The sequence below is a fragment of the Arvicola amphibius genome, chromosome 5, assembly GCF_903992535.2.
Source record: "Arvicola amphibius chromosome 5, mArvAmp1.2, whole genome shotgun sequence".
Classification (NCBI taxonomy): domain Eukaryota; kingdom Metazoa; phylum Chordata; class Mammalia; order Rodentia; family Cricetidae; genus Arvicola; species Arvicola amphibius.
Genome location: NC_052051.1, coordinates 93,507,668 through 93,526,134, shown reverse-complemented (window position 1 = coordinate 93,526,134; position 18,467 = coordinate 93,507,668). Strand labels below are relative to the sequence as shown.

The window sequence follows — 18,467 nt, the reverse complement described above, 5'->3', positions numbered from 1 at the left end:
GAGTTTAAAGCGCCTCCCCCCCCATGATTCTTCTTTGACCACTGACCTCTTCACTAATTGTCAGTTTCTCTAAATTCCTACATTATCTCAACTGCCTACTTAATAAGGAAGCAAGCAATATCAGATACCATGCCCTGTTATTATATGCTGCTTATCCCTCTGCTACCCCTTGGAATAGGGCCAGTGTTGTACTTTCTTCCACATCCTTTACAATATAGCTCTAAGCACATGGTATGTGCAGAAATTGTTTATTGATGGATGGAAAGCATACATTACTGGTATTTGTCTCCAGTGTTTTCCTGGTATGGAGGAGGATGATTATCTGTCAATATTCATTGCATCATTAAGGCACTATTCAAGGCATCAATCATCTTTGAGATAACCAGATGAGGCTTCATTGTAATCTCTTTCTATTTTGCTGGATAATTTCACTTGCTTTGGAAGTTTATGAGGCCATAAGTGGCTCCCATCTGCCGACGAACATATTTGGAGGAGTCATTTAGTCTCAAGTATGGAATACTTGAGGGGAAGTTAAATTGTAACTTTTACATTAAATGTCATCTTTGTAACAAAACCAAAATTGGAAGCATGTGTTCAATTTTGGTCTTTCATTTTCAAAGCTCTAGGTTAGGCAAATAATTAATTTCATTTGTTTACAAAGTAGATTATGCCTAATAAAATCTATTTTGTTTATGGTCACATTTTAGTTAATCCATTGCTTTGGAAAATGAGAGAAATCTGATTGGCTAATCATTCAACATAGTAAATTGCATTATTCTACATCTACAGAACACTGGCCTAATTGAATTATCCAGTAATTGTATGATGAAAATATTCTTTTATAATAGACTCTGAGCCAGGCACAGCAATGATGAAATAGTTGAGAATCTTGTTTATTCCATTTCTGTTTGATGATTGACCACAGAATATAACATTACACCTCTGTGGTTAATAACTTTTTTTTCCACATTAATGTTCATAAAGACAAGAGCGCTTTCATTGACTACTTCCTGGTACTCTGAATTTTCACTATTTGTATGTATTTTCTGTCCTCCGCAGACATTTGTTTCTCAATAAGTGCTACTTTGCAAACTAAAGCTCAAATGAAATTGGTTTTGCTTTGTGCACAATAAAATGATAATTGTGGCCACTTTCTCTCCCCAGTGAAATGAGAGTTAGAGAGCTCTGCAGGGCATTTGTCTCCTCTCTTAAGGGGTTTTTCAGTTGGGCTTGTCAAGAATGCTGATTCACTTAAAGCCATGCTGGAGAGGTAGGAAGAATAGTAGTTATTATCCCTTAGTACAGTAATCCACGGGTCTTTCCCATCTACCTACTATCAGTGCAATCACCTGCAAAGCTGCTGTCCTTTCTGCTCAGCTGAGCCTGTCTGCTTTTCTGAAGAACTTAGAAAAGCATGACTTTTCCTTTTCCTTTTTCTTATCGTCCTTGCCCTTGCCATGCAGCAACTGGTCTGGCATGTGACTGCTTGCTGACTTCCATGACTAGCTCAGTGCATGACTTGCTCTCATTCTCTTCCGCATCCTCTTTCCTCCTGACAGCCTCAGGTAGTTCCACCTTGCCTGCCCTGATGTTTTACTTAAAATTGAATACAATTCTCCTCAAGCATCCTTCAGCGTTGGTTCATAATTTCTTCTTATTAATAAGATTCAGAATCCAAAGAGAGGACCTCAGCTCTCTTGATAACACTAGTGAACCTTAGGTTTTGAAGTGTGATGCTATGTATTGATATAAATATTCCAAATGATACTGTTGATCATTTTGTTAGTAAACTTTAACAATTTAAAACATTTCTGTGACCCATCTCACATTAAGGGACAAATGATAGAAATGGAGAGGTATATAATTATAAAAATTCACAAGAGAGAGGAAGCAAAGGAAGGGCCGAAAGCAGAGTGATGAGAATTGTGGGCCTGTTCCACAATCTATTAGATGAGAGCATCTCAGGTGATGAGATTCATTTGCATTGGAAAGAATTTTTCATTCTTTCTAATAGATGTAACATGTTTAGTATTAAGTTTCAACATCCCAGTCTTCTCAGATGAGTACCTATACAACTCAACTGTGGTATAAACAGAGAAGAACTTGAGTTGCAGCAGCCCAGTCTTCTCAGATGAGCTCCTATACAATGAAACCATGATATAAACAATGGAGAACTTGAGAGTCCGCGTCCCAGCCTTCTCAGATGAGCACCTATGCAATAAAACAGTGGTATGAACAGAGAAGAATTTTTAAGAGAGCCTGCAGGAAGTCAGATGATTTTTCTGGTACTGAAAAGCACAAGAGACTGTGTGATGCATGGCAAGAGGGAAACTTTGTTGCTTCAAACTTTACTTTCCATCCATGACATCTCTCTATGTGCTCTGTGGAGAAAAGTTGCCTATGGGCAAAAGATTATCCCAATGTCTACCTTTCTTTCCTCTAGTTTTTAATCTTTTTTCAGGTAACAAATTATTTTTTCTTTGACCAGACTCATATGATTAAAATAACTTAATTAAAAAAGTAATTTAATGCTCAACAGGGACCATCACAATAAGCATATGCTCTTTTTGATGGAAACCCCTTTGGAAAAGGGGCATCCTACTCCACAAATGCTACGGTCTGAATTGGCATTGCAGACTGCATCAGTGTTGGGCTAAACTGTGCAGCTTAGCTAACGGCTTCAGCTGGCCACTGGTGAGTGTGGCCATGAGTGTCACTGAGGAGCCAGAGGGACAGCTTGCACTTACTGGCTTCATCTCCTCTGGTAAGGTGAGCAGAGAGACACAGAAAAGTATTTGGGTCTTGAGATGTAGCGTTGAATGGTCCAACATTCAACCATTCTAGTATTGCTGCTGACCACCTGAGTGCTGAAAACTGCCTGAGTTCTTGGGCATGGTACTTCATCTAACTATTTTTTTAACTCTTGCCTCACAGAGTTATTGCTTCAAAGTTTAAATGAGGTAATTCTACTGAAAACCTAGCATTTTATTTCTTCGTGAAAAGCTTATAAACAATTAATAATATTGCCACCTACCCTCCTAATTGTTGATTTAACGCTAATCTTAGCAAGATTTGGACAGTCGACACCAAATATGTCTACTTTTTGGCAATGGGTCACATGCAATCACGAACAACTATGACTGCAATCCAACATGAATTCATAAGCTTATTAAAATATCATAAAATTTTATTTTATCTTTTACTAACATGACTGGGTAGTTATGGAAGGTGAACTTTGAAGATGACAATGTCATGTTGTGGTATCAAAATATCGGACTTGTCTGTCAGCTAAACCCAATCTCGAGTCTGAGTTTCTATCTGTATAAAATGGAGAATAACATACCCTGAGATCAAATGGCAATCATAATGGTGGGGTGCAAGTATTCATAATCACTCTATATTCTTACCTGTATGTTTGATTGCTAATCGTTTTCTCTATATTTGTTCCAAACAGAGTTTTGACTTAGTATCCATGCTTTTCAAGTACCTGTGATGAAATGGCTCGGCCACTAAAAGTGCTGGCTGCTCTTCGGGAGGGCATGAGTGTACTTCCTAGCATGCAAGTTGGCTTAGAAATGCTTATAACTCTAGCTCAGGGGATCTGATAGGCCTGTACATAAATGTGGAATGGGTGTACCCATATACAAATATGTACACATAAATAAAAACAAATCTTTAAGTAAAAAACAACAACAACAAAAAACTTCAGAGCCAATTTTCAAACTACCTTTCTTGTCTCACACCATTTCTAGAAGCCCTTACAGAAAAATTTAATTTTCTTGGCTCCACTTAAGGAAACAGCCTTGATATTTATGCTTAAGCATTTTCTAGGTTCCTAGTTTAGTTGAACGATGGAGGAGAGTCATCTGTCTATGTGTTACTTTCATTGGTTAATAAAGAAACTGCCTTGGCCCTTTAATAGGACAGAAAATTAGGTAGGCGGAGTAGACAGAACAGAATTGTGGGAGAGAGAAGGCAGATGTTTCAGGCAGTTGCCATAGTCAGTTGCCATGCTTCTTTCCAAGACAGATGCAGGTTAAGATCTCTCCTGGTAAGTGACCACCTCATAGTGCTACATAGCTTATTAAAATATGGGTTAAAGCAAAATGTGAGAATTAGCCAACAAGAGGCTGAAACTAATGGTCCAGGCAGTATTTAAATGAATACAGTTTCCGTGTAATTATTTTGGGTAAAGCTAGCCAGGTAGAGGGATGCAGCCTGCCGTTCCTTCTACAGTTGAACTTTTGGAAAGATTGTCATTTCTAAACCCTTCTTTTCAACCACAGAGAGCACCACCACCTTTTGATCCAATTCAGTTTTCAAGGATTTGTAAAGAGACTTACAAATTGGACACTTTAAAAAAGTGCAGCTTCTGAATTGAGAAGGTAATCTTAAAGGAGTTTGGGATGAGCTCCCCTCAAATTCTGCTAGGATGAAGATGAAAACAGAAAGTATCATGAAGTCAGAATCATCTCTTTGAGAGCATGGCCATTTCAGTAAGAACAGTGTAAATTATCAAGCTCTAAGGTTTGCGCTCCCCCCCGAGAAGGCAGCAGTCAACAGCACTATCATGTTCTGGTTCAGGCAAGAACCTAGGTAACTTAACCCAAGCAAACTTAGTTTTTAACATCCTTTAGGCTACATGGACCATAGTAGTAGAAGCAAAAGAAAGACATGGGTCCTCCTAGTCCTTGATTCTCCCCCTTCCACCTGTGATATCATTATTTAGAGAGATCATGCGCAGTCTTGACCTGTTCTTATGACTTTTTGGTTTAGATATCTTACCCGGGAAGGGCTAAGGACAACACCTGGTTTCTGCCTTACAGGGTAAGTGACATACAGGTTTGAACACAGTCAAGTGCCAGAAATAGACTGTGCATATTTAGCAGCAACTCTAGCCACTAAGATTATAGTTCAGCCAGTGGAAGAATTTCTATTTGTTTAATAATTGGTTTGATCATTAAGATGTGCAAGGTCTGAGAGTGGACATAAAGAAAATCCAGGCATAAGTTCTTCCCCTTGGAGAGAGACTATTTAAACATAAAAATCATATTGTAGTATAAATAATCAAGATCCAGAGTTAAAAATGAAAAGGTCTACAACAAATGGGCTGACAAAATGGGAATACAGAAAAAAAAGAAATTATTTGGCGCTTAAAGCTGGGTTTAATTTTATACACACAAATGATATACAAGCAAAGATGAGGGTTAATGCATTGATGAGATGGTTTTACAAGTGTCACTAAGTAGAGTACATACAGAAGTAAAATAGAAAATCCTATGGAGTAACATGAATATCCTTTCAAAAGTAGGACAAGAGAATACAGGCTTGGACTTCATACTTAAATTAGAACTTTATTCTATAGACTAGAGATAGAAGATTTTCAAACCTTACTATGTAGCAGAATCACAGAAACTGCTAAAACTGCAGTGGTCTCAGTAGAGTTCCCCTAGCTTTTGTGAAGTCTAGAGTGAGCGTGTGAATGAGCTATACATACTGTTTGTCTGAATACTTAGAAGACTTAATGTGGAACTGGAAAATTCAGAATTCTTTGTCCTTGAAGGCTGAGTAGCCACTGGAGGTCTAAGTGGCAACATGGAGCCTTGTAATACACGTGGTGAAGCCTTGTCATGCACATAGTGGAGACTTGTCATGCATGTGGTGGAGCCTTGTCATACATGTGGTGGAGTCTTGTCATACATGTGGTGGAGCCTTGTCATGCATGTGGTGGAGCCTAGTCATGCATGTGGTGGAGCCTTGTCATGCATGTGGTAGAGCCTTGTCATGCATGTGGTGGAGCCTTGTCATGCATGTGGTGGAGCTTTGTCATATATGTGGTGGAGCCTTGTCATGCACAAGATAGAGCCCTGATGTGGGATTCCCCTCTGTTTGCTGTGAATATGTTTTATTATCAATGGTTAAAAAAGAATGTGCTTTTGGCCTATGGCAGCACAGAATAGAGCAAGGTGGGAATTCCAAGCAGAGACAGAGGAGAGAAGAAAGGGGAGACAGGGAGACACCATGTAGGTGCTGAAGGAGACAGATGTCAGATAACCTTACCAGTAAACCACGAACCTCATGCTGATATATAGATTAGTAGAAATTGGTTAATTTAAGATATAAGAGCTAGCTAATAAGAAGCTTGAGCTATTAGGCCAAGCAGTGTTGTAATTAATATAGTTTTTGTGTGATTATTTCTGGTCTGTACGGCTGGAAATGAATGAGTGGTCTCTGTCAACAAAAATGGTGCCCAACATGGGGCAACTATGTTATGTCCACATAAAACATGAGAGAGCTTAAAAAGGAATTCTAGACACAAAATAACAGTTTTTCTCAGCTTCTTGGTAGCCACATTTTTTAGATGGTCTGTATTTGCTGGTGGTGAGCAAGACCACCACAGCTCCTATAAGAGAGGTCTTCCTGACTCAGCATTGGCAGCAAAGGCTACATGGCTTCTTAGGGAAGGGCTTCCTGGTTTATACTAGTTGCACTAATAGCTCTGGTTCTTTCAGGAGGCTGAGCACTTAAATGAGCTCTGTGCACAGCATATTACACATTGCTTAATGGTAACATAGACCTGCTGTGACCCTGGAGCGGGGGCAGTGTGTATGGCTCTTAGAGGCAGTGAACATGTCTCTGCCATGTTATATTGGGCAGAGCTAAGAGACATGACCTCAGAGTTGGTCCAAGCCACTTAAAAAGAAAAAAAGTGCTTCTGGTTCGAAAATAATTACAGATACACACACAATAAAGACAAATTCTAAATGGGTCACAGTGTTATATAATTGTATGTAGGCTTGGGACAAAGAAGAAATAGCTATGAAAAGAAGTAAATGGTTTTTTTTTAAAAAAAAGTAAAGTGTATAAATAGACAGAGTAAAGAGAGTCATAGATTAAAAGAGTAAAGAAAAATAAGCCATATAAAGATGCATTATGTATATTATTGTCTGCATAATGTATATTATTGTGTATTCTTTGAATTTTTTGAATGCGAATGAGCTAAGTACAGACAGATATTTCATTGTACGGGCTGCTAAGCTAAACCAACATATATACTTTAAAGGTATCTTGACTTCAAAATTTGGGTGTAAGGATATGTTGCTTTGGAAAAGAGGTTCTGCTTTTGCTTCCAAGAGGATAAAATGCTGTAGATTCCCTATTGACTAATATGGTTTGATCAAACAAAACTGCCTAAAGCAGTGGCCCAGATGGTCCAATATCCAGGACAGCTTCAGGTCTGCTGACTGAGATGGACCTACACTTAGGATACTCTGTAAAAGACCTGATTAACAGTGCTGCCAAGAAGTAGTAAGTAGGAAGTAGTCTGGAGAAAAATGCCCTAATTACCTAATGATTGTTTATAAATGTTTGTTTACATATCAAGGGGGTATGATATAGAGATGAATACTTTGCATTGATATGGTTCTTTGACTATTGATACAAATTTAAGGTCAATTTTTATATGTCTATTTCTGCTCTCAATTAAGGTATTGTGTTTACATGCTCGTTTAAAAATATAATGTAGAATTAAGAAATACAGATTGATAGTCATTTATAATAGTCAAACTTGTAGTCATGTTAGTTAGGTTTTCTAGATGTTCAGAGATGTATTTCAGATAGCTAGGTATTCAAATCTTTCAAAGATGTAATGAATATGGAATTTAAAATGTTTTAAGAACTTGGATTTTTTTGGACAATGAGACATGTCTGCTTCTGGCAGCATCAGTTGCTTCAGAGAGGTTGCTGGGCATTGAGGAAATTTGTAATGGAATTTTCTTTCAATGTGAGTGGATAGCCATTTGAGCAAGAAACTGCTTTTGCCTGGACTGCTTGATGCTATACTGTATGAACTGGACATGCAAGACCCACAGGAAAATGACTGCTGAACTTGACTAAAAGTGAGACAATCCTTCAGGGTTCCTGCTTCATGAAAGAGTGTTCCAGACATTCTTCGGGATACAGAAGAAAAACTTCCAATAGAGGCAAAACAACCATTCAGATTTCTTGTTTCATGGAAAAGTCTAGTGGATACTATGGGCCTGTAGGCTGAACATGAATGCCCCAATGATACAGAAGAACTTTGAGTAAGTGTCCAGGCAGCAAGATGTCTCTGTCATTTCTAGAGTTTTGGAAGTTGCTTACAATGCACTTCCTGTTAACCTAGGTAATATTATATCCATCTGGGGTCTTTGATGGAATGGAAGAATAGATAGTTATAATTTTCCTTAGTTATGATAAAAGATAAATATAAATATTGTAACCATAATTCCTGCTTGATAACTGTTGTATGTAATCTTGTTATGTTAAAGCTAAAACCTTTCTTTTTTATTTAGACAAAAAAGGGCCTGAGGTGATGTGGGATTCCCCTCCATATGCTATGAATATGTTTTTTTTTGACCATTGGTTAATAAAGAATGTTCTTTGGGCCTATAGCAGTGCAGAATAGAGCAAGGAGGGAATTCCAAGAAGAGACAGAGAAGAAAAGAAGGTGGAGTCAGGAAGATGCCCTGTAGATGGCAAAGGAGACAGATGCCAGAGAACCTTACCAGTAAAACATGAGTCTTGTACTGGTACATAGATTAATAGAAGTGGGTTAATTTAAGATATAAGAGCTACTCAATAAGAAGCCTGAGCTAATAGTCTAAGCAGTGTTGTAATTAATATAGTTTTTGTGTGATTATTTTGGTTCTGTACAGCTGGGAACAAAGGAGCAGTTTCTGTAAACAAAGCCCTGTCATGTACAGGGTGGAGACCTAACATACACATGGTAGAGCCTTGTCATACATGTGATAGAGCCTTGTCAAGCACATGGTGGCTCCTTAGACTGTCCAAAAGTTGTCCTCTAATCTGAATTCAACACTAGAACCACTAGTCCAGAGTATGATGGTGCTGTGGTTTCTAGATCTTAGTTAACAAGTACCAGGATGAATCTAATACATGAGCAGATCAACCATTACTCACAACAACAGTGGTGGGGTGGGGAGCAGTAGGCTGAGATAACCAATATTTTCAGCTTACTGTGGGTGGACTTGTGCTTTCTGTACAGAGATAGTGAAGTCCTGATGTCTTGTCCTTGTCAGTGTGATCCTATTTAGATACAGGAGCCTTACAAATATAATCAGGATGCTTTCATTAGTACTGTTTCCTGAATACTGGCCAGTATCGGAGCAGGAGAACAGGCAGAGGTTGAAGTTGTATGGTAATGACCCAGGTATTGCAGAAAGTTGCTGATAGTTACCAGGAACAAAAATGTTTAGGAAAAAAAAATCCTGCTTAATGTTTTTAGAAAGATGGCCTCCATGACACCCTGACTTTGAACATAGAACCTCCAGACTTGCATGGTACACCTTTGTCTCATTTTAAGGCCCTCATGCACACTAATCTGCTATGGCAACTAAAGAAGACTTACGAATAGCCTGGGTGCATACTTGTGGACATGACTTTCACTTACCCAGGCAATCAGTGAGGCCAAAACTGTCCTAGAGCTAGCTCCTGAACTGGGGTTGTTCCGCACAACGCAAATGCATCTTCATAAACCATGGTTTTCCACACAGGGTGCCTTTCCTTGCCATATCACTGCATAACCCCGAGGTCCTAATGCAGTAAGGGCTTTGATGACCTGCTTTCTAAAAGACAAACAGCTGGTATTCAATTACTGGAGGCTACAATCGTGGACTCTATAACAGACTGTTCCAAACAGCAAAAGGAAAAGGTTTCCAGGTCCTTTCCCCCCCTCTCCTTATGATGACAATTATTTTGTTTTAGGAATATTTTTGGTAGTATTTTAAGGTATTTGCTTTAATCTACCATGGTGAAAATTATTCGGTAAACCCATAAGAGGCTTCATCTCAACAAGTAGCATTTCCCAAACAGGAGATCACTACAGCAGCAAGTTGCCAAAGACACAGCTGAAAAAATGGGTCATGCATTCATGGCGTCTTGGGACAGGCGCTGCCAAGCACTTTGCTGATCACTTTTGTCCTGGTCTCATAAACCAGCGGCACTCCCGAGTCACTTTTAAAAAGCGTTCTGATTTCCCCAGTGACTTACATGGGAAAGAATTCAGGGTCCCTTCAGAGGACTCAAATGATTGTTTGCTCTCAGAGATCAGGTGTGTTAAAGGAGCTAGGGCTGAAAACATACACTGGCTATGCCAGTGAGTCCTGCACACCCCACCCTCTCCAGCCTTGATTTCTCATGTTGCTGCACAGTCTTGTTTGTCCACTGCAGGGAAAAGAAAGGCGGGGGGGGAAAGGCTTGATTTTCAATTTCATTTTAATTACACAATTTATAGTGCCCAGTAGGAAGGATTTAGGGACAAGATTAATGCTTAACCCTATTCCATTTTGCATCACTGCCTGATAAAGAATACTGTATTGATATCCAAAGTGAGTTTTCAAAAATGTTTCTCTTGGGATCTGTGGGATGGTGCTTGCCACCAAGTCTGACACCTTGAGTTGGATCACTGGAAGGCACATTGTAGGAGAGACCTGTCTCCCACAAGCTAAACACGCACATTGAGACACACCCCCTACCAATGAAAGTACGTGCCTCTCAAGAGTCAAATTCCTTTGGTAGCAGAATGATTTCAAACAGTGGAAGACAGAAGGATCACCACAAGTTCAAAGGCAGCCCGAGCTGCCTTTGTGAGTTCCAGGTCAGGTTAGTTTGTACAATAAAATCTTGTTTCAGAAAAACGAAACAAAGCAAAGGAAAAGAGAAAAAAAGCAAACAAGGCTGGCTTAGCTTTTATTCCAGAAATTGGATAAATTAAAGTTGTCAGATGACCCTTTGAATTGTGTCTTTGAGAGGGGGAAGCATGTCCTTCTTTGGAAGAACGATGAATAGAAATTCCACTGCGGTATTAGAAATGTGAGCTGTCGGACAAAGATTGCACAAGGCGACTCTGTTCTGAGAAGGGCTGTGCGAGAAATGCATTAAGGCATTCCCCCTTATGTTAAAGTTCAAAGACTTTCAATTGCTTATTGAGACTGGCATCAGATCCTTGTTTAAGATCATGAGTAAATATTTGGTGTTCAGTTTTGGTGTCCACACATTCTTTTAGTTTAGCCAAATGAACAAAGGAGCAACATGCAGGAAACAAAAATTCTCCTGTAAGGACCTGCCTCAGTACAGCTGGAGATAAGCATATTAAATGAATTAAGCCCTTTGCAGAAAGGCAACACCATACTTTCTTTCTATTTGTGGTTCCTAGATTTTATGTAGATACATAAAATCATACATATGTGACTAAACACACACACACACACATACACACACACACACACACACACACACACACACACACACACACAGAAGAAGTACCCTGGGAAGACAATGGGACCAATGGGAGGGAGAGAAGGGAGGGTGGGTTGTGAGGCAAATAATCTCAACAAGAAAAGTCCGCATGTATGGTGGAAGCTTCACAAGGAAAAGAACTCGATTCAATAGATTTTCTTTTTTCTTTTTCTTTTTCTCTTTCTTTCTTTCTTTTCTTTTTTTTAAAATAATTTTTACCTATTACATCAACAGGGAAAGTTAATATCTTTATGAAAAAAGCATTCTGTCTGTGGTAAATTTGTAAACATAACAACAATAAACTTTCCGTTCTTAACTACGGCTCTGCCTTATAAAACCACTTGAACTCATTCAAAGAACTTAAAGAGATCAAGCTGAGAAGGGAAATGGGCCTCTGAGAGAGCAACTGATGCCATCAACACACAACCATGGTATTCTCTGATACTGTACAGACTGCTCTTCTCTGTAACACAATCTTTAAAATCACACTCGAAATCTAGTGGGTGAGGGAGCAGAATGGGAAACTTTTGGGCATCATGCAAAAGAGGGAAAATTATGTTTATGGTTTTTGTCTTCTGAGATCCCCACCCCCAAATTCATGATGAGATCTCTTCTTTTCCTTAATGTACCTACTTGTCTTTGAAGTTGAAATTTTCTGCTTGTGTTTAGTGTCTTAGACTGACAGTCCTTTTTTCTAACACACACATTTTGCTGGCTTCCTGACTAAATGTGGAGCCCTTGCCATCTGTGTCTTACCTATTTTAAGATTAATTACTCTTATCGACATTTTTAGAGCTATTATTATTATTGACGTTTCTGATGGTTGATACTGACTGACAACTTGACAAGCTCTAGAATCTGTTCATAGCAGTGAGGGTTCCTCTAGAGTAGAGATATCTCTGGCCATACTAGAAGGATGTTCTCAGTTATACTAACTGAAGCAGAAGACCCACTCAGAGGTCTGATGGTTCCCCCTCGCTGCAGTAGCCCAGATATAGAAGGACCTTTCTGATGATCCCATTTCCCCGTTACTGCTTCTGCTGCTATCTTTGGTTGATGTAGGGATTTAGTTTCTTCTGCCTGCCGACATGCACTAAAGACTCGAGGACTTCCAGGAATCCTCTAGGCCTTTAGCACCAGATTGGAACTGATGAGGCATCTAGCCTTGAGGACTGGGTAGATACTATTTCTCAGCTTCTCCACTGTGAAAATAGTCACTGTTGAGCTTCCAGATGGTATCCTGTAAGCCAGTTTAATAATAAATCCCATCCATCTGTCTGTCTGTCTCTGTCTGTCTTCCTATCTACCACCTATCTCTATACACACACATAAAGAAAAGCAAAAATGTTTCCGATAAATGCTTGATCCTGTCTCTTGATTTTGCTGTGGGGTATAGTAAGCAAATTGAGTCTTCAGTTTTTAAATCATCATGAATTAAGGGGTATCTGGTGCTGATGAGGCCAAAGCCATATTTTTATTTGGGTGAAATGACAATGGGAGCTAAAATTGAAGCTTATTTTTGGGAAGAAATTAGTGACTTAGATAAAGGAGAATATTGCCAAAAAACCACAAACATGCAGGCACCTCTGTGGTATGTGACTTAGTGGTGTGGGAAGTCCTTCTGTATATGTGCTGCTTTTATTGGTTAATGTATAAAGCTGTTTCAGCCAGTGGCTTAGGAGAATAGGGCAAGGTGGGAATTCCAAGTAGATAGAGGAGGAGAGAGTAGTCAGAGTCAAAGAGAAGCCATGTAGCCACCATAGGAGACAGATGCCAGACACTGGAAGGAACTTTACTGGTAGGGGTGGGTGTTACACAGATGAATAGAAATGGGTTAATTTAAGATATAAGAGTTAGCCAGGAATATGCCTAAACTAGTAAGCCAAGCAGTGTTTTAATTAATACATTTTTTGGTGGCTATTTCAGGTCTGGACGGCTGGGAAACAAATGAGTGGCCTTCATCAACAACTTAGATTTCTTTGGGTTTATCCAGGGACATCACAACCATACTCAGATCATGTATAAAAACAGAGGGAATACTGTTTGGGGAACCACCAGGAGAAGGAGGGAAGATGAGACAAGTGAGGGTAAAGGGAGGGGTAAACATGGGCAAGGTATAGTACACATGTATGCGGATGCTATCATGACCTCATGTGCTCCAGAGTGGTCTCCATCTTCTTCAGGGACCAAGCATAGCCTGAACTTTTAATACCATCCCCAAGCCTCCACCTCTAAGAGTGCTCTTCCAGGCACATCCTAGCACATGTAATTTATGTGGTGTTGGAGAAAGACTGCAGGACTTTATGCTCATTTAAAAAAGCACTCTACCAACAGAGGTATATCAAGAGTCTACTGAACCCCATTATTTGCTTGCTAACTAAACAGATAATAAAAATAAGCATAACAATAAAAAGTAGAACATCAGAAAAAATGTACCTTACCCAATATAAATGTACACTTACCTAACCTTTCTCCTTGGCAATGGTGAGTTATAATTTATTCCAGAGAAAAAGAAAGAAAAAAAGCCATGGAGATTTGTATCTGGGAGTGAAATTTGAGCAGTATTTTGCCAGAGGCCAATGTCAGACTTTTCTGAGTCTCTTGAGCAAGTATCATGTGTAGGTGCTGCAGCTCTGGCCTGCAGAAGGGGTCAGTGGGCCGGGCTGCATAGCTCTTGGTGACAGCCTCTCTTGGTTTATCCCATGGGTGGCTACATGTCACCAGTCCTATAAACAGTATGTATAGCTGACAATCCAGACATTAGATCATAGAGAGAGACTGGGCATGGGGATTGTGAAACAGGAACACACTAAGTTGAGCACAGGGAAATGATGGCAATGGAAAGTCACCCTGAGGTGCCTTTCCTCTCTTGTGAGCCCTGGAAGTCATTCAGTTTCATCTGGTTGAATTAACACTTGAGATGACCAAGAAGAGTCACCTGAGTTGTGATTATATTTGCTCCAGAAGTCATAACATGGTCACAGGGACACTTAGGTGTTTAGAGTGACAGGGTGTGTCTACTTTTCCACTTGGTGGGGTGGGGTAGAGAAAAGCAATGGGGTTGAGACAGACAATGAAAGTGCATGGTTATTCACAGATGAGTGATTATTGGCTGTAAGAACCAAGACTGTGTCTATTGCTCATAGGTCACAATGAGCACAAGGTGACTGAAACATTTACTATGCAAGTATTAGTATTTAAAATGACCTCGTATTGGTTTGTGAGAAGGTGAGAAAATACCTGATTGGTGATGTGTTCCTGGATTCTCCCTGTAGTCACTGAAAAAGAAAGCAGAAAGAAATTTTATATGAAACCACACTCATCAAGACAACATGCAGGACCAATGATCCTGCTCTGTCCTCAGTCAGATCACCCCAGCTGCCATGGGCTCTGTGGACAGGGTCCGAATCACAGTGGGGACATGTCCGAATGCAGCAATAGCTGTAGCACAATGTCAAAACCTAAAAAGAACTTTCTAGGCAAGAATACCAAATGCAGTGGACAGTCACCAAGGATGGTACCCAGCAGCTATACTCAACTTTGGAAGAGAAACAAAGGAGAGATGAAAAGACCAGAGCCTGTCAAAGATTCTCAGACTGTGGCAACTCCTCAAAGTCTGATCATAACACTGAGCTCACAAGACTCTAGTTGATCTAAAACTCCAGGTCCTCCCACTTTATCCTCCCTGGTGCTGAAGTTACAGGCTTGAGCAAGCATTCTAGCTGAGAAACGCTATTTCCAAAACAACTCTTTGTCCAGGGAGCCATGAAGACCTCGTTCCTTGTTACAGTGTTGCTGGAGATGGAAATCCAAACCAACAGCTCAGTTGATGATATCTTCTTGGTAAGGATGAAAGAAGTTCAGAGCAATGGATGGAAGGCAACAGAGAAGCATGAAAAATAAGAATCTAAGAACAGCTACACAAATACAGTAACGAAAATAGTCCAGGATGACCGGTGTCATATGTATCTTAAACAGGAGAGAAAATCTTCAGCAATAACAAATAACAAGAAGCTTTCAGGAAGGAAAACAAAGAAGAAATTGGGTAGCACAAAAATGATGGGTTGTGAACAGCTTTGTCATGAATGAACATATCTTCTAAACATGTCTTCTAAAAATAACCCTTGACTGAAGCAACTACAGAGTCAGATAAGACAGAGGTAAAGCCTACTGTGCAGGATGATGACTGGAATCCAAGAATTTGGGAGGATGAAACAGGAGGATTACTAGTTATAGAGTGAAACTCTGTCTCAAAAACATAACCCAAATCAAAAATAATACCAAAAAATTCCTTGTACTCATTATCCAGATTGGCCCAGTGATACCATCTTAAAATCAAGAATTTGAGTCATATGTGCTATATAACCCTTCGGGATTAGTGTCTTTTCCCCAAGTCTAACTCTGCATTTTGTCCTCATGGCTGTGTGTGGGTTGTTTCCTTTTGTTTGCCGAGTACTAGGCCACAGTGTGGATGTACCCAATGAACTACCTAGTTTCTAGTGTAAAGCTGCTGTAAGCATAAGGTATAGGTTTTGAATGAGACACAAATAATTATTTCTCTGGAATAAATACCCAGGGATATAAATGTGAGTTGCATGTTCAACCCTTTAAGAAGATGCTAATCCGTGGCCCACCCATCAGGGCATCATACTGGGTAAAGATATTTGTCACCAATTTGTTTCTCTATTTCTTATGCTAGAAGGAGAGAAATGACCCCATCAACTGTACATTATTATTGTTGTTGTTTAAATAGAAAGAATCTGGCAGTCTGCTTATTTTAAAAGATACAACATATAAGTGAAACTCTCCAGTCAATTAATCATTCAATAATTAGTATATATTAAAATTTTATAAGAATTCAGTACCTTTTGAGGCATCATTCAGGGCACAGTAGAGATATAAGAAGCATAAAAAATAGAATGAAGTCCTGCGAGGGACAATTTGATTAAGCTGTTGCCAAGAAATGCCAGGGGCCAAGCTTAGAGGTTCTAGATAATAAAAAACGATTTTCTTTGTTTTAAAATCTCCATTGGACACTCTTGGTATGTTTTAATGTCGAGATTTCTTTATCAGGCTATATGCAGAGAGCTTAAAGAGGAGGCAACATGCTTTGAGGAAAAGCTTTTGAATTAGCTTTTAGGACCTGGGGGGGGAGGGATGGAAAGAAATGGTTCTTCCCCAAGGCTCCCAACAAGCGCAGCTGGTCAATACCTTGCTGTTAGTCCCTGAACTTCTGACCTCGAGAGCCATGAGACTGACAAATCTGTATGGTTGTTTTCTAAGCCACCAACATTATAGTACAGCTAACCTCTGCTTCTGTGGGTTTCTAATGCACAGATTGTTGTTTTTCTTATTCCTGTTCCCAAGATGAGGCACACAGGGACCATTTGCAGTACTAGGCATGGAACGAAATCTAGACATGATCGAAGTGTGTGGGAGGAGTATGCTGCTTTACACAAATACCGAATTTTATGCAGAGAACATGAGCATCCTTTGAGTTTGGGTGTCCTGAGACCAATTCTGCCAAGTCAAGGTAAGTATGTGTGTGTGTGTGTGTGTGTGCGTGTGCGTGTGCGTGTGTGTGTGTGTGTGTGTGTGTGTGTATGAGAGAGAGATTCCAACACATCTGAAAAATGTTTTATTATTCTGATTATTTTTTAGTGTGTGCATGCCTCTGAGTGTGTGTGTGTGTGTGTTTGTGTGTGTGGCATGTGTGCGTGTGAGTCTGTCGAGGCCAGAAGAGGGTGATGGATCTCCTGGAGCTGGACTACAGGTGATGACATGATGTGGATGCTGGGAACAGAATTTATATCCTCTTGAAGATTAGCAAGAGCCGTACCCACTGAGCCATCTCCCTACACCTACTAGTATTGATGATAGTGGAATGACTGTGGTCTGTTACAGTAGCAATAGGAGATCAGCTCCATGAAATTCTCTTGTTCTAATAGGCATAACCATGCTTTCAAAACCTACCTCTGTGGCTAGTCCTGAGTTATGAGTTCCTCTCCCTATACATTATCTCCAGGGAACAATAATAATAAATAGAAATCATTTTTGTTTGCTTGTTTCAGGTAAAAGACCAGGGATAGAATGCTTTGTACATCTTGTCCAATTTATTATGGTCTACCATTGAAAACTGGGCTCTATCGCACCATTTTTAATCCTAACACACAGCAATGGCTGGATTGGATAAAACATCTTGTCTGTCTCATGCTTGGGCCTTGTTTTGTATGTTTTGATGAAATGGACTCCAAAGCCAAGGGACTAAGAACATTTCAAAAAGCTTGTTGAGTGGAGAGCTGATAGAACGCAGAAATAGCAGCCTAGAGTCTTTATGTTTTTGATTGAATGTATCTTTAATAAGTGGAGCAGAATGCACTATTGAGGAGGCTGTGGACACATTGTGTATTCATTGTTGGACATGATGCTGAGACCCTGTGGTCCATTCATGAACTTCAGGTGCCGGCGGCTATGTCAGAGGAGAAGCAGGTGACAGTTGACTTCAGGGGATTGGCCCATGAGGAAGCAAAGCTCTGATGGGTGAATCTTGGACAGTGAAGATTCCCAAATTCTGGGCCCCAGAATGTCTCTTGATACTGCTGTGTCTCTGCATGCTTGTCACTGCCATTTTCTCTGGTATCTGGCGTGGTGTGAATGGGCATGGGGAGACCCCCCCGCTGCCCTTAGTGTAGCATGATTATCTCTTGGAACTATCCCTTTCTACTGGGCATTTTTACCTATGGATTATTATGAAGAAGATTTCCTCTCTTAAGCTGTACTGTGAAAGTGTTGCCCCTGCCCCTGAAAAAACAGCAATGGGTAGAAAGAGGATAGAAAATAAGAACAAGGAACTATCACACAGCTAGAGGAGTCTTATGGATTGTGGCTTAGGTTAATGATTAAGAAAATCAAATGAGTCCCAGAAGCTAAGTTAGCTCAAGCACTTTTAATCTTAATGTTGAGAGATGTGTTTTCAGGTTTTAGGCTGTATCATGTTAAAACAAAGCTTTAAATAGTAACTTAAGATTAGGTTAAGATGTTTTCGTTAATCACTTTGGGTAGAAAATCTTGGAAAACAATATAAAGTTTAGAAAGACATATAGCTACATGAGAGAGTCATTGAGGTTTAGGAACAAGAACAAAGCAGCCCAATTATTATTAGCTGATGT

The 18,467-nt window shown here is 39.8% G+C and overlaps 1 protein-coding gene across 2 annotated transcripts in view; it reads right to left on the bottom strand.

The window, feature by feature from the left end:
- The window catches only part of Chst9 (carbohydrate sulfotransferase 9), a 255,132-nt gene that overhangs the window by 18,246 nt on the left and 218,419 nt on the right, over positions 1 to 18,467 (bottom strand). For both annotated transcript variants that reach the window (XM_038331644.1, XM_038331643.1), the window contains one exon: positions 14,539 to 14,576. In XM_038331644.1, coding sequence (XP_038187572.1) covers positions 14,539 to 14,576 — 38 coding nt within the window. The remainder of the gene's footprint in view (positions 1 to 14,538; positions 14,577 to 18,467) is intronic.